Genomic DNA, 13,839 nt, shown 5'->3' with positions numbered 1-13,839 from the left:
ATTTCCATCCTTCTGTAAATAATTTGTGTTAGTATATTGCAACCTTCCATTCTATAAATAATTTGTGTCAGTATATTGCAACCATGATTTATTAAATTAATGGTTAGGTAATATTCACACCAGGTGGTACCTGTCTTCTTTAGAATTTGAATCATTATGTTGTTCTTGAAGTCTAAGGATATTTTGCCTACCTTATATATCTTGCCCACCATATAAATAGTTTTGTCATGGTATTTTCTCACAAGGATCCCAATAATTCTCATAAGGGAATCTTGTCTACTCAAAGTTCCTTGTTTTGCCTTAGGTCTTTCAGTGCTCCATCAAATTATTCTCACAGTATTTTGTACCCCATCTCATTTTCATTAATTTTCTCTTCCCTCTCCATAATATTGTCTTCAAGTTTCTTTCCTTTATACAGCCCATCTTCATATTCCTTCCTCCTTTCAGTTTTACCTACTTTGTGTAGAACTTGGTTGCCATGTGAGCTGTTGCTATTCAAACAATTGCTTGTCTTTCTTAATTTTCCTTTAGGCTGCATCTATCTTTACCAGAGTCATGTGTACTTCTACAGCTTTGCTTTCTCCTCCACCCATTCTTGCTTACCCATTTTGCACTTTTGTCAACTCTTGTTAATATGTTCTCCTTTTGTCAATTAAATTCAGTATCACATGTGCTATCCAAGGATTTCTTCTGAGCCTTCTCTTGTTGCCTATTTGATATTCTGCTGCCCCCACTATGCCATCTCTCAAAGCTACCCATTCATCTTCTATCGTGTTCCATCCCAATTTTTCAGTCAATCATTGCCTAATGCTTCCTTTGAGACAATAACCTCTGTTCTTGCATATTTTCCAGGTCCCATCTCTTTTTCCTTACTATTGAATTGCAGTTCATGATTACAATTAAATTTTCATCTTTAATAATCTGTAATTTATTTTATTGCACCATACATACTTCCAATCCCTTCTTCATCTGTGGAGTTTTTAGGCCTATAAACTTATACTACAGTGGAGGTTGTTGACATTTTATCTGACGTGACTATGATACTGCATTCACTATGCCGGTCAGAGTGGTTCATCCTCATTCCTATTTTCTTATTCATTATTAGATATACTCCTGCACTACTGTTATTTGATTTTGTGTTGATAACCCTGTACTCACATGGCTGGATATCCATTTATCTCATCTTAAATTCCTAATGTACCTACTGAATTGATTGATTTAACATTCCACCCTCCAACCCGTACACATATTTGTTTTTCTTGGTGACAACAGTCCCCTGAGCAGTCCCTGCTTGGAGATCTGAATGAAGGATAATTTTACCTCCAGAATACTGCACACAAGAGGATGCAATCATAATTAAACCATACAGTAGAGCAGCTTGTCCTTACTAAATATAGTAACTGCAGTTTCCTCTTGCTTTCAGGCATTCAAAATATCACTATAGTAAGGCCTTGCTCGTTATTAAAGTTACAAAGTAAAATCAGTCAATCATCTTGAATGTTGCCCCAGAAACTACTGAAAAGGCTGCTGCCCCTCTTCATGAATCATAATTTTGAGAGTCTGGTCTTTCCACAGATACTCTTTAGATGTGATTGTACCTACTATCTGTGTCACTGCTGTATGCGAGCCAGCCAATTATAGCAAGGTGCATGATTGGTTGGGGGAGGAGGGTGGGATACTGAAACTTGTAAAACAGCTGTTAGTAAAATTCCCTGTTAGATGTTTTATGGCATTACCCTGAAAGAAAAATTATACCATACAGCGACCAGTATCTGACTGTTAGTGATGTTAATGACATAGAATTTGAAGATATTTTCTTGAACCATCTGGATCTTAATATTTTTGCCTCTTTCAGTGTATTCAGTACTAAAGCATGTATACAGGACTGATCTATAGTCTTAATACTCTGTAAACTATGAAGTTGGAAACATTCTGCCTCCAAACATGTAACAGTAAAACTATTTTGGTATTTGATGAGGTCAATATTTCAACCTGCTCAGATGGTGACAATGACACTTTGTCTATTATGCCCATAAATTACTGTGTGTGTTTTTTCCCTCTTTTTTTCAGCTCAAGGAGTATGAAGCACGCCGTTTCTTCCAGCAGATAATATCTGGTGTTGACTACTGCCACAGACATATGATTGTTCATCGAGATTTGAAACCAGAGAATCTACTCCTTGATCACAACTTGCATGTGAAAATTGCTGACTTTGGTTAGTAAAATGAATATTGATTATTATATTGTAATGATAACGTCTATAAAACAATACTCCCTGAAAACAAGTGAGTTTTGTATCCATTGTCTTTAAAGGCAACTGGAACAACACTCAAGTCATAATATATTTGGATATGTACCTCAATAATACTTCTGTTATGTAATATAGGAATTCAGTTACCAGCCATCAGTGTAAAAAGTGAGATAAAATTTCAATGTATGCTGAACAGTATTATGATATTTCAGTAGGGAAAATTGCAGAGCTCACATCTCTTAGTACTCGGGTGCAGTGTGACACCTGTATAAATTAACACCTGCAGTGGAAAATCACAAATGGTGGATGCAAAATACGATGTGATAGAGGTATAAGTTGTGTAGATTCACTATCAGACAGTGAGACATGTTCAGCTGTGAAGACAGTGAAAAATGAAACTTGGATGGTGAGCTGGACATTTTGAAACAGTGCAGCGTGTGTCAGCTCATCAAGGAGTGCAGCATTTTGAGTTTTAAGAGCAGAGAAGTCAACAGTGTTGAATGACATTATTTGTATGTTTGCATTTACAAGACACTGTACAGTGCATAACAAAGACTACTTTGTTTTAGTATTAACCACTGTCTGTTCCATTCAATTTATGAAATAAAAAGCACTCAGGCAGATTTAATTCAGCTGATGATGCAAGACAAACTGAAAGAACTTCCAATGGGTTCAGATGTGATTGTGGTAGTAAAAGGCAACTAAACAACTTTCTTGTACAATGGGAAAAACTCATCCTGTATTATTTGCATAAAGATATATGTTAACCAATAATGTGGACACAAAATTTAAAAATTAATTTTGTGAGAAGATGTACCCATATCTATGACTAACGTGTATCCTGCTCATTCCTCCTCTGGCTCCTCATGATGACTCTTCAATTCTTCTTTCCTTTTTCAGTCTGATTGTTGAAGCAAAATAATCTCGTCTCCATATTTTAACGATTCATTATACAATAACCTTGTGCTGCTATCAGATTCCCCCACAGGTCTTATGACAGTTTCATTAACAACTTTTTCACCAACTCCTCTATCTCTGTGAGTTGACATATGTGTTACATTTTGTTTGGTTTTTCAAAAACTTTTTTTACAATGAACCTTGTCTTTGGTATCATGTTTTAATGTCCTTTGTTTTACTGTAGACCATAGTGCATTCATATACTGGATGGAGTAGAATGAAGGAGAAGAATAGTTGAGTGTAGTGGAATAAAGAAGAGCACAGTAATAAAATTGCAGACAACTACAAAAATGAATATTTACTTATTACTGAAAGAAGATAGGATGTGAAAAGAGGAAAACAGCAGCAAACTGACATGACAGGTAGATGTCTCATGTGAATGAGGGCAAAGAAGATAGAATAAAAAATGTGATACTATGAAACAAAGATATACAAAGAAACGAACAGAACAAGAAACTTAACCTTCTATTGCATTACTTTTTTTGGGAGACCAATTTCAATGAAAGAATCTAAAGATGGGGTCTGATACATAAATTATTGTACAACAGTTTAAACTTAGAAATTTTGACTTAATTTTATTTATTTGGTGCTCAAGGTTTGTTGTCATGTGGAAACATCATGTGTATAGCAACATACTTTCCAGAAGGCACACAGTATTTCTGTGTACTTATATGTACAATATATTTTATAAAATATATAAATTTACTTCTAAATATAGCAATGAAAAGTTTTAAGTTAAATAATTGTGCTTTTTGCATAAATTTTTAGTCATAGTCTTGAAATTTCAAGCTGAGTGATGATATGCAGTTTCAAACTATTCAAGAAACAAGTTTCATTTGTGTGAAACATAAAATCACCATTTTACACACTTCACTTTGACTAGTCACTAGTATGAAACCTTGCACAGTCCTTTCATATCCATTCTTGGCAAATGTCCTATGCTGTCCAGTCACTTGTCTTCTTCAGACATTATGGCAATTGGTCCGTTCTTCCCTTTGTGATATGGTAGCTCTTAATAGAACTACTTCAGTGTTGCCTCGCTTTTCTAGTGGAATAGCAAACCTCTTCATATGGACTTCTTGAACTCGGCTAATGCGAGTGTGCTTTTTCATTGCATTCCACAGTGCATCTCCTCTGTCAAGAAATCAAGCACTCACTACCATCAGAAGAAGTATATGAAAAAATATTCTGTGATACAGTTTATTTGGACTGTAGCTAGATGCAGTACAAAGCTATCATTAACTCTACAAGGTCTACCCCCTATACCAACAGATTATATTGTACAACAATGCAGGGTGAGCCACTTGACTGATTTCTTCAGCTTCTTGTCATATCCTTCTACTTCAGTCATTGGGTTTTGTCCCTTGCTAAGCAGTGTCACACATCTGTTGTCATGCCATTTTACATCAGAGTAGTGTATATTTATCATGGAATACTGTCTTTTTATCTTTTGCACTCCTACCATCTCTCTTCGTTTTCGTGATGCAGTCAAACATACATCCCTTTAGACAGTTAGATAGTACAGTATCTAGAATATGGGGACCTCTTTCTGCTAGTTTCATTTGCAGATGTAAACTACAGAACCAGTTCCCAAAAAATATTTTGCAATTTTTGTACGCTGGTAATTACACTACCAAGTCTTAGTACAACATTTCTACTGGATTGTATGTCAGGAAGATGTTCATTGTGGTTGCTACTGTCAGGATACAATTCAGAGATGTACACGAAGCAATTCACATCACGTATACAAATGTATTTTAGCCCCTGTCTTTTCTCTCTCTCTTTTTTAATTTTTTTGTTGTACTGTTTCATTCAGTGATGCCCTTTGAACAGTGTAACCTGTCAAGCAAGGATTTTTTTGAACAGATAGCCTGTTTTACCGCTTGATAATAATGCACAACATTTCATTTCCAAGGAACATATGAAAATATTCTTTTGGTTGGCACAGATGAGAAGGTATACCAGTCAATTTTGGCATGGGCAGTTCTTTCCAGTATTTCTTCCACCTGCATGAAAGTTTAGACTCTTTATTTGACTTTGGAGCAGTCCTTTGTTCTGTGTCAACAATGACATTTTGTGTAATACACTGTTTTCATCATTATCATCATCGTCATTGTCATGTCCACAGCTCATGGTCTAGTGGCTAGCGTTGCTGCCTCTGGATCACGGGATCCCGGGTTCGATTCCCGGCCGGGTTGGGGATTTTCTCTGCCTGGGGACTGGGTGTTTGTGTTGTCCTCATCAGTAAGTAGATATATTTTGCAGGTATTTCAGTTAGTGGTGTCACATGGAATAATGTTGTGGGCTAATTTATCTTTAAGAGAGACAGTTTTTTTATTCTCTCATAAAGTTTGTTGTACATAATCCACTGCAGTAGAAAAGGAACAATGACGTACATAATTACGAGACAAAAAGAGAAAATGACATTCATTACTCCATGTTAAAGTTGTCTTTAGTGCAAGAAGGGGTGCACAATGCTGCAACAAAAGTTTTTGGCAATTTACCCAGTGATATAAAATGCGTGGCAAAGAAAGTAAAATTTGAACACACACTAAAAAAGTTTTTCCTTGACAACTCTTTCTATTCCATAGAAGAATTTTTATTATTATGGTGTGTAAAATGTGCTGAGTAGGCATTATTAATTCATGTCTGTGTCTTATAAAAATTCAGCATGTAGCCAAATGGTTCAAATGGCTCTGAGCTCTATGGGACTTAACTTCTGAGGTCATCAGTCCCCCAGAACTAGAACTACTTAAACCTAACTAACCTAAGGACATCACACCCACCCACACCCGAGGCAGGATTCGAACCTGCGACCGTAGCGGCTGTGCGGTTCCAGACTGTAGCACCTAGAACCGCTCGGCCACCCGGGCCGGTGCATTTAGCCATATTTACAAATTAATATGTGATGTGAATGTAAAATGACTCGTTTCACATCATTACGATTTATAATGCAAATGATCCAAGGTACATGAAACTAACTAACTAACAAGCAAGCTTCTTCAACCACCGTCATCAGTCTCGGAAACAACTATACTTTAAGCACCAATATCAGGGGCAACTCTCTCATCTTCATAGTCACCTGCAAACACTTCTTCGCAGTCAGGGGAATCCAATTCCAAATTATCACTTTCTTTGGGAATATTCCTAATTGGTTTACAAAATTACTCCCAAAGCATTAAGCTGGAAATGATGCTTGTTTACAATATAAAATTAATAAACAACCTTGTACTGAATCTGGCCATGTTGGAAAAAGTTATGTTCAAAGCAGCAATATCATAGTGTTGACATATGGCAACAAACCAGAAATACTGATTATTTGTCATTCAGTTCCAGAAACATGAAAACATAATTCGTTCTTTCACTAAGCAACAATTTTTACATACTTCATAAATGTAATTTTTTTAGCTATAATCTACATGACAGAAATAATTCACTCTCTGCATGTGTTTACTTCTTGCAACTGGCATTCAATGAAGATTGTCGTTTTCAGCCAACAGAACAATACTAAATAACTCAACACAACCAAACTGTGTGTGTTGCCACATGGCAACACCAAGCATATACAAGCGGTTTTCTTAATAGTATTCTTAAATTTGCTATAGAGGGCTTAGAAGACTATCAGTGAGAAGAATTAAGGATAAACAATAAAGAAGTAGTAAACTATTTTGTAAAGAAGAAGGGATAGAAGAACAGAATAAGTAGGATGATGCCAGTTTGATGTTGTAGAGAATACTTTACCAAATAATTGGAAAGTCATCAAAAAAAGCTATAAGCAGTGTGTAGGAGAGGAATGTAATTCAGTCCTAGAAGATTTGCAGGAAGATGCAGAAGAGGAACCTGAGAGAGAGAGCAATGAACCAGTAACTGAGGTGAATTTGTAAGATGGAAAAACTGATTTTCTCATAACATTGATTTTTGCAATTTACTTGAAATAAAGGAAAAAATCATTATTACCAATGTTGTATTAAAACTTGAAAGTTGCAGAAAAATCAACGAGTTACATCTATGGTACTTGGATTGAATGTGAATTTTATAATAGGAGTTGACTGAGTAATGTGAAATCAGGCAATAGTTGATTTCAAAAATCTCTCATTATATTTAATGATAACAGCTTATAAATAAAAATGACATTTAAAAGGACCAATATAAATAATGATGAAATACAATTACATGCGAACCAGTTAATTGAAGAGAGAGACGATGGTCGAATAAGGGTAAATTATCAAAGCCCTGAAGGAATGCTGGAAGGCAATAAAATAGTGAACTAGGAGATAAGAAGGTACATGTTGTAAATGGATGGGATACATGCAGAAAATCAGACATAAGAAATATATTGATATAAGAAAAAAGATGGTTTTTTTATAGAAGCCAGTTTCAAACAAATTTTACGTACATGCAACATTAACCACTAAGTGTGTAATGGAATGGGCAACTGACTTGTAAACTGTATCAGCTATGAATTGGCTGAGAATAGGAATCTGCAGTTTATTATAGCTTACCAGTCGATGTTCGACGCGTGCCAGTGGTGGGGACCCTAGCCTGATACACATTCGCAAGTTGAGTAGGGATATGTTAGGCCCCATGGCTTATCCTTCACATGCAATTCAATGAAAAGTTTGTTCTGGACTGCAGACAATGGCAAACACTTTTTTCTACATTTATGGCAAGAGGCCCACCACTTGAGGCAGCCCACCCGCTTGTGCTGTACAACACGAGAGGGGCATGAAAGAAGTGGTGTTTGCTGTTCCTTCTGCCAATGAAGTGTTTGTTCTTATTGGCCCAGTTGGTTTGTTTGTGCTGTGGCTACCTCATCTTTCCACAGTGAGCTATGCTCCATGCACCAGAGCTGCCTGTCAACAACAGCAACATCACTCCAAACCTCTAATTGGTGGCCTGCAGCATGAGAGACCTTGAACAACTGTGAAATATTCAAAACCTCTTCTAACATAGGGTCCTCAAGCTGAAGGGCACATTGATGCACCTACCTATTTTGGGCCGAACAGGTGATTTCGTCTCTGATTGTGATGTCTGCATAAAAATCCTGAGGCTTAGCTGTGATGAACTGACACTTACAACTGAGACTGTGAAACTCAGCTGACTAAGCTTGATACAACTGCTGTGTATATTTCCAGAGTCTGAATATGGGTCATGATTACACTTTACATTATGTATTACTTTTAGTTATAGTTTATTAGATGTAGAAAACCCAATTTTTACTTTGTGATTTTAGAAAATATTTGCTACAGTGGTAGAATTCAGCAAGTGCAGCACTTTGTGTGTAGGCTTGTGGTATTAAGAGAACAGCAAATGACACATATCGTTAAAAGAAAGCAACACTGGTTCTTGCAGAGGAGCTAATTGTTACAGTAAGTGATACATACGATGGGGTGTACATGACAAGAAAAGAGGATTACACACCTCTGTGTTGGCCATTTGGAATGCCAAGTTGACAAAGTTGCTTCTGATAAGCATCCCAGTCTTCTGCAGATTCATTGTGTGGAGGAATGGCAGTGGGTGAACAATCGGTGATTGAACCCAGGTCAGTGTAGCCAATAACCATTTCAACACGGTCATATGTACCTGATGTTGTTGCAGAAATGACTAGAGGGAAGCCTCCATGGAAGAGCCGAATGGCAGAAAGATGACAGAATCCAAAAGACACAAAAATTTGACCCTCAGCCTCACCACTTGTGTTCCAACTAGGAACACCAGGAAACACGCAGCTGTAAAAGAGAGAAAGGTTATTGGGCCATGGAGTGACATCAACAAGAATATGCTGAGCTGACAAAAGTCATGGGTTTGTTTATAAATAAATCTTCTGCTACCAGTCATGATTTTTCTTTATTTTACTTTTTGCACGACGCATTTCAGGAAATGATTCCCATTTTCAAGTGTGTATTAAGCCATTTCTATTGATGTTGTCAATGTGTGAGAGTCTGCTTCATTTTGTTGACTTTTACTGCAATATATAAGAAACACGTGATTTTTTAGTTGGGTATTGATTCTTTTGGTGAAGTTAGTGGTGAAATTTAGAAGAATTTGTACTTACAGTTTTCTAATGGTCCATTTGTGCAGGGTCTCAAACACACTAAGCATCACACACAAGTTGTTGTACACTTTACACATCAAAAGTATCTTGCATAAACAAAACAGTTACAAAGATCTTCTTACAGGTAGTCCACAGAGATAACATTATAGGTGTTTCACAGATTATGATAGGCTTTTGTACAGAGGTTATTTATCTTAACAATTTGGCTCATAAATTACGTATATCGATTTTACAATTGTGTTTATTTCTGTGTTTCACTATTTTTACTTAAGTATACTATCGAAATATCTGAAGAAATTCACTGCTTCACTTTCAAGATTTTTTGTTTAATATTTTATCGTCATATTTTCTGTAAAGTGAATATATCTCCAGTTCTTCTAGCTTATCCATTTTATGTCCTTTGTTTAGTCAATGGAGTACTTTGACATTTAGCTCTGTTTTTCCAAATGGGTGTCCTGTATTATGTATGTGTGTTGCTATTGCTGACGTAGTGTGTTTGTTGTGTGTGTAGGCTTTAATGTGCTCTGTGTACCTGGTGTTGAAATTTCGGCCTGTTTGTCCTAGGTAGAACATGGAGCATTCCTGACGTGTTACCTTGTATATTCCTGAGTCTGAATGTGGGTCATGATTACACTTTATATTATGTATTAGTTTTTGTTGTAGTTTATTAGATGTAGAAAACCCAATTTTTACTTTGTGATTTTTGAAAATATTTGCAATCTTTTGTGATACATTGCCTATGTATGGAATACTAGACATACATTTCTTTTTCTCGTTTTCTTCTGTGGTGCTGTTTGCACCTGTGTCTTTCTTCACTTTCTCTAGGATTGTGTTAACCATGGAAACATTGTAACCATTGGCAACTGCAATCTTTTTCACTGTGTTTATTCATTGTTGCATATTTTCTTGGTTCAATGGTATTTTTGATGCCCTGTGCAGCATTGACCTGTATGCTGCCTTTAATGGATATTTGGGTAACATGAGGTTGCAGGGATTGTGGTGTCAGTCATAGTGTTTTTCCTATAAATTTTGAATGTGCATTTGTTCTTGTGTACAACAAGTTGTATGTGACGTTTAGTGTGTGTGAGACTCTGCACAAATGGACCATTAGAAAAGTAAGTACAAATTCTTCTAAATTTTGCCACTAACTTCACCAAAAGAATCGATACCCAACTAAAAAATTGTGTTTCTTATATATTGCAGTAAAAGTCAATGAAATGAAGCAGACTCTCACACATTGACAACATCAATAGAAATGGCTTAATACACACAAAAAACACACATGAAAATGGGAATCATTTCTCGAAACATGTCGTGCTAAAAGTAAAATAAAGAAAAATCGTGACTGGTAGCAGAAGATTTATTTATAAACAAACCTATTGTTTTCACAGTCTCAGGCTTTCAAAAAGCATTTATAATGGATCAAATCAGATTAAAAGTATTGGGACAGTGATACGCACATATACAGATGGCGGTAGTGTTGCTCACACAAGGTGTAAAAGAACAGTGTGTTAGCGGAGCTGCCATGTGATCCATTTGAAAAGGTTTTCAATGTGATTATGGTTGCACGACGGGAATTAACAGACTTTGAACATGGATTGGTGAGCTAGACACATGGGACATGCCATTTTGGAAATTGTTAGGTAATTCAACAGTCTGAGATCCAAAATGTCAAAAGTGTGCTGAGAATACCAAATTTCAGGCATTACCTCTCACCATGGACAATGCAGTGGCTGACAACCTTCACTTAATGACTGAGATCAGTGGCATTTGTTTAGAATTGTCAGTGCTAGCAGACAAGCAGCAATGCTTGTAATGACCACAGAAATCAATGTGGGACTATGATGAATGTGTGTTAGGACATTGCGGCGAAATTTGGCATTAATGGGCTATGGCAGCAGATGACCAACACGAATGCCACTGCTAACAGCATGACATAGCCTGCAGTGTCTCTCCTGGGCTCATGACCGTTGGGCCCTAGATGACTGGAAAACATTATGTGGTTAGATGTGTCCCAGTTTCAGTTGGTAAGAGTTGATGGTAGGGTTGAGTGTGGTGCAGACCCCATGAAGCCATGGACCCAAGTTCTCAACAAGGCACTGTGCCAGCCGGTTTTGGGTGCGTAAAGGTGTGGGCTGTCTTTCGATGTAATGGACTGGGTCCTCTGATCCAATTGAACTGATCATAGATTGGAAATGGTTATGTTTGGCTACTTGGAAACCATTTGCAGCCAATCATGGACTTCTTGTTCCCAAACAGCAATGGAATTTTTGTTGGATGACAAATGTGCTATGTCACCAGACCACAATTGTTCATGATTGACTCTGGACCATTTTAGCAAATGATTGGGCTTCCCAAGTTGCCCAATTGAATCCCATCGAACAGTTGTGGGATGTAATTGGGAGATCAGTTGGTGCACAAAATCCTGCATATGTAAGGCTCAGTATATCTGCAGGGAACTTACAACAAATTGTTGAGTCCATGCCACATCGAGTTGCTGCACTACACTGGGCAAAAGGAGGTCGAAGACAATATTAGGAGGTATTTTTCTCACTTCAGTGTGCAATGAAAGTACTTCACACGTCTTGAACACATAAACAACTCAGGGCCCAGATGCCTGTGCATTTCCTTGTAAAAACACTATTCACATCAAGTGTTGCTTGTGTAGTCACACGGTGGACCTGGCGACAGCGGTCGGTGACTGGGCTGCCTGTGATGTTACCTTGCGTAATTGCAGGGGTGCTGCTTGTATGTCTGCTTTCGGTTGTAGGTGTAGTAACTGGTGGGTTGCTGCAGGCAGCCACAGAGAATTGAATTTCATATTTGTGCTAAAACAGAGATGGATAACCACCTACTCTCCGTGTGGAAGTTATAATCTGCCTTGTCTAGAGCAAAGAATACCACTCCTAGCTCCAATGGATTTCTCTCTTTGATGCAACTTCACCTGAATTCCCAATCTAAGAAATACTTCAGAAACTCTTTAATAAGATTTGGACAGGAGAATAGTGTACCAGCTCAAGGAGAGAAAGTATTGTTACCCTTCTCCTAAACGCAGTGACGGAGTACACAGATCCAAATAGTTACTGCAGTGTTGCTCGTACGAGCTAGGGAAGACTCTTGAGCAGGTGATTAACATGCATCTTGGTGTGGATTTTGGCAAAAAGGAGTCTCCCGAGTCACTTCCAGGGGGCAGGTATCATTCTCCTCTTGAGAACCTTGCCCAGCTGGGAACAGCAGTGCAAGCATCTTTCCTCTGTAAGCAACAGCTTTCAGTTGTCTTTCTAGACTTAGAGAAAACATATGGTACTGCTTGGAGACATAACAGCTTGTGGTGATTCTACCACTGAGGATTCTGTGGGTATCACCCTATTTTGCTGCAATCCTCCAAAGCGATTGATATTTTAGCCACAGGGTGGGAACCACCATTACAGATAATTTTGTTCAAGAAAATGGTGTTCGTCAGAGAATTATTTCAATTGTTACCCATTTCACCATTTCTTTTTACTTTATTCCATTCATTATAAAATGTTTGTTGTGTGTGGACAATTTATTTTCTCCTGTTTTTCCGGTCTTGTAAAAGCATTTCCTCAGTTTCATACAATGCTCAATTAGTGGAAAAATTGACAGTAAATACTAGTTTTAAGTTTTTCATTGATAAAACTGTGTGTGTCCATTTTAATCTCTCATACAGTGTCGTTTGTATAGCAGGCCTAAAGCTGAGTGGCACCCCTCTTTTAAGAATTCGGTGAGGTTCCAGGGCCAGAAATTTGATGAGTGGTGTACTTGTCTGCCACATTTGGGGGGAGGGGGTGGGGGAGAATATGCCTGCTGAAATTTTATAAATGCTTCGTTTGTTCCTGCCCCGATTATGGTTGTAGTCAATTTGCATGATATTCATATTTGAAAATGTTTTATGCAGTCCATCAAGAGGGTGTTAGTTTGGCTACTAGCACATACAGATTGTGTCATATTCCCAGTCTATGTGCTGACATGGGTGACGTAACCACGATGTGTCATGGCTTGCAATGCCACTCCATCAAATAGTAAATTGCCCATCCATTGCATCAAGCACTTATATGCATGACATCCAAACATCAAAAGGCCACTTAGGATTTGACTAAAGCAGCTTCTTTTAGACTTAAACAATTATGCATAAGGCTTTCATTTCAGTTTGGTGTAAGTCTTCTCCATGGGTACTGGAAAGGCTCAAAATGTTTTTAAATTTATTGGAGTACAGTAAGTCCTGTACTCAAATATCATATTTTTAAATTAAAATTTTGTGAGATTTTAAATGTTGATAATGATTTTAAAGTTATACACGCAGGTGGATCTAAGTAGGATGATACCTGTTGTATTAACCAATAACTTAGGTGCTCAACATAAAGGTAACAGAAAGCAAAAACCCCTAGCTGCAATCACAGCTGTAACTTAGACTGTACGGCCATGGATTCATGATTAATATTCCAAATGAGTATACTGCATTTGTCACTGAAAGGCATACAATCTTGGAGGCACTGGAGCAGTTGAGACTTGCTTCAGTCACGAAATTCGTCTACACTAACTTCCTAATTGTTTTACA

General features: G+C 37.4%; 1 protein-coding gene across 1 annotated transcript in view; it reads left to right on the top strand.

Annotated features, from left to right (window-relative positions):
* LOC124721152 (5'-AMP-activated protein kinase catalytic subunit alpha-2) overlaps positions 1-13,839 on the top strand; it is a 172,656-nt gene that overhangs the window by 42,218 nt on the left and 116,599 nt on the right. The window contains exon 4 of the mRNA XM_047245972.1: positions 2,071-2,215. Within this exon, the coding sequence (XP_047101928.1) occupies positions 2,071-2,215 (145 nt within the window). The remainder of the gene's footprint in view (positions 1-2,070; positions 2,216-13,839) is intronic.

Source organism: Schistocerca piceifrons, chromosome X (genome assembly GCF_021461385.2).
Source record: "Schistocerca piceifrons isolate TAMUIC-IGC-003096 chromosome X, iqSchPice1.1, whole genome shotgun sequence".
NCBI classification, from domain to species: domain Eukaryota; kingdom Metazoa; phylum Arthropoda; class Insecta; order Orthoptera; family Acrididae; genus Schistocerca; species Schistocerca piceifrons.
This window is presented reverse-complemented; position numbering and strand designations above follow the sequence as displayed.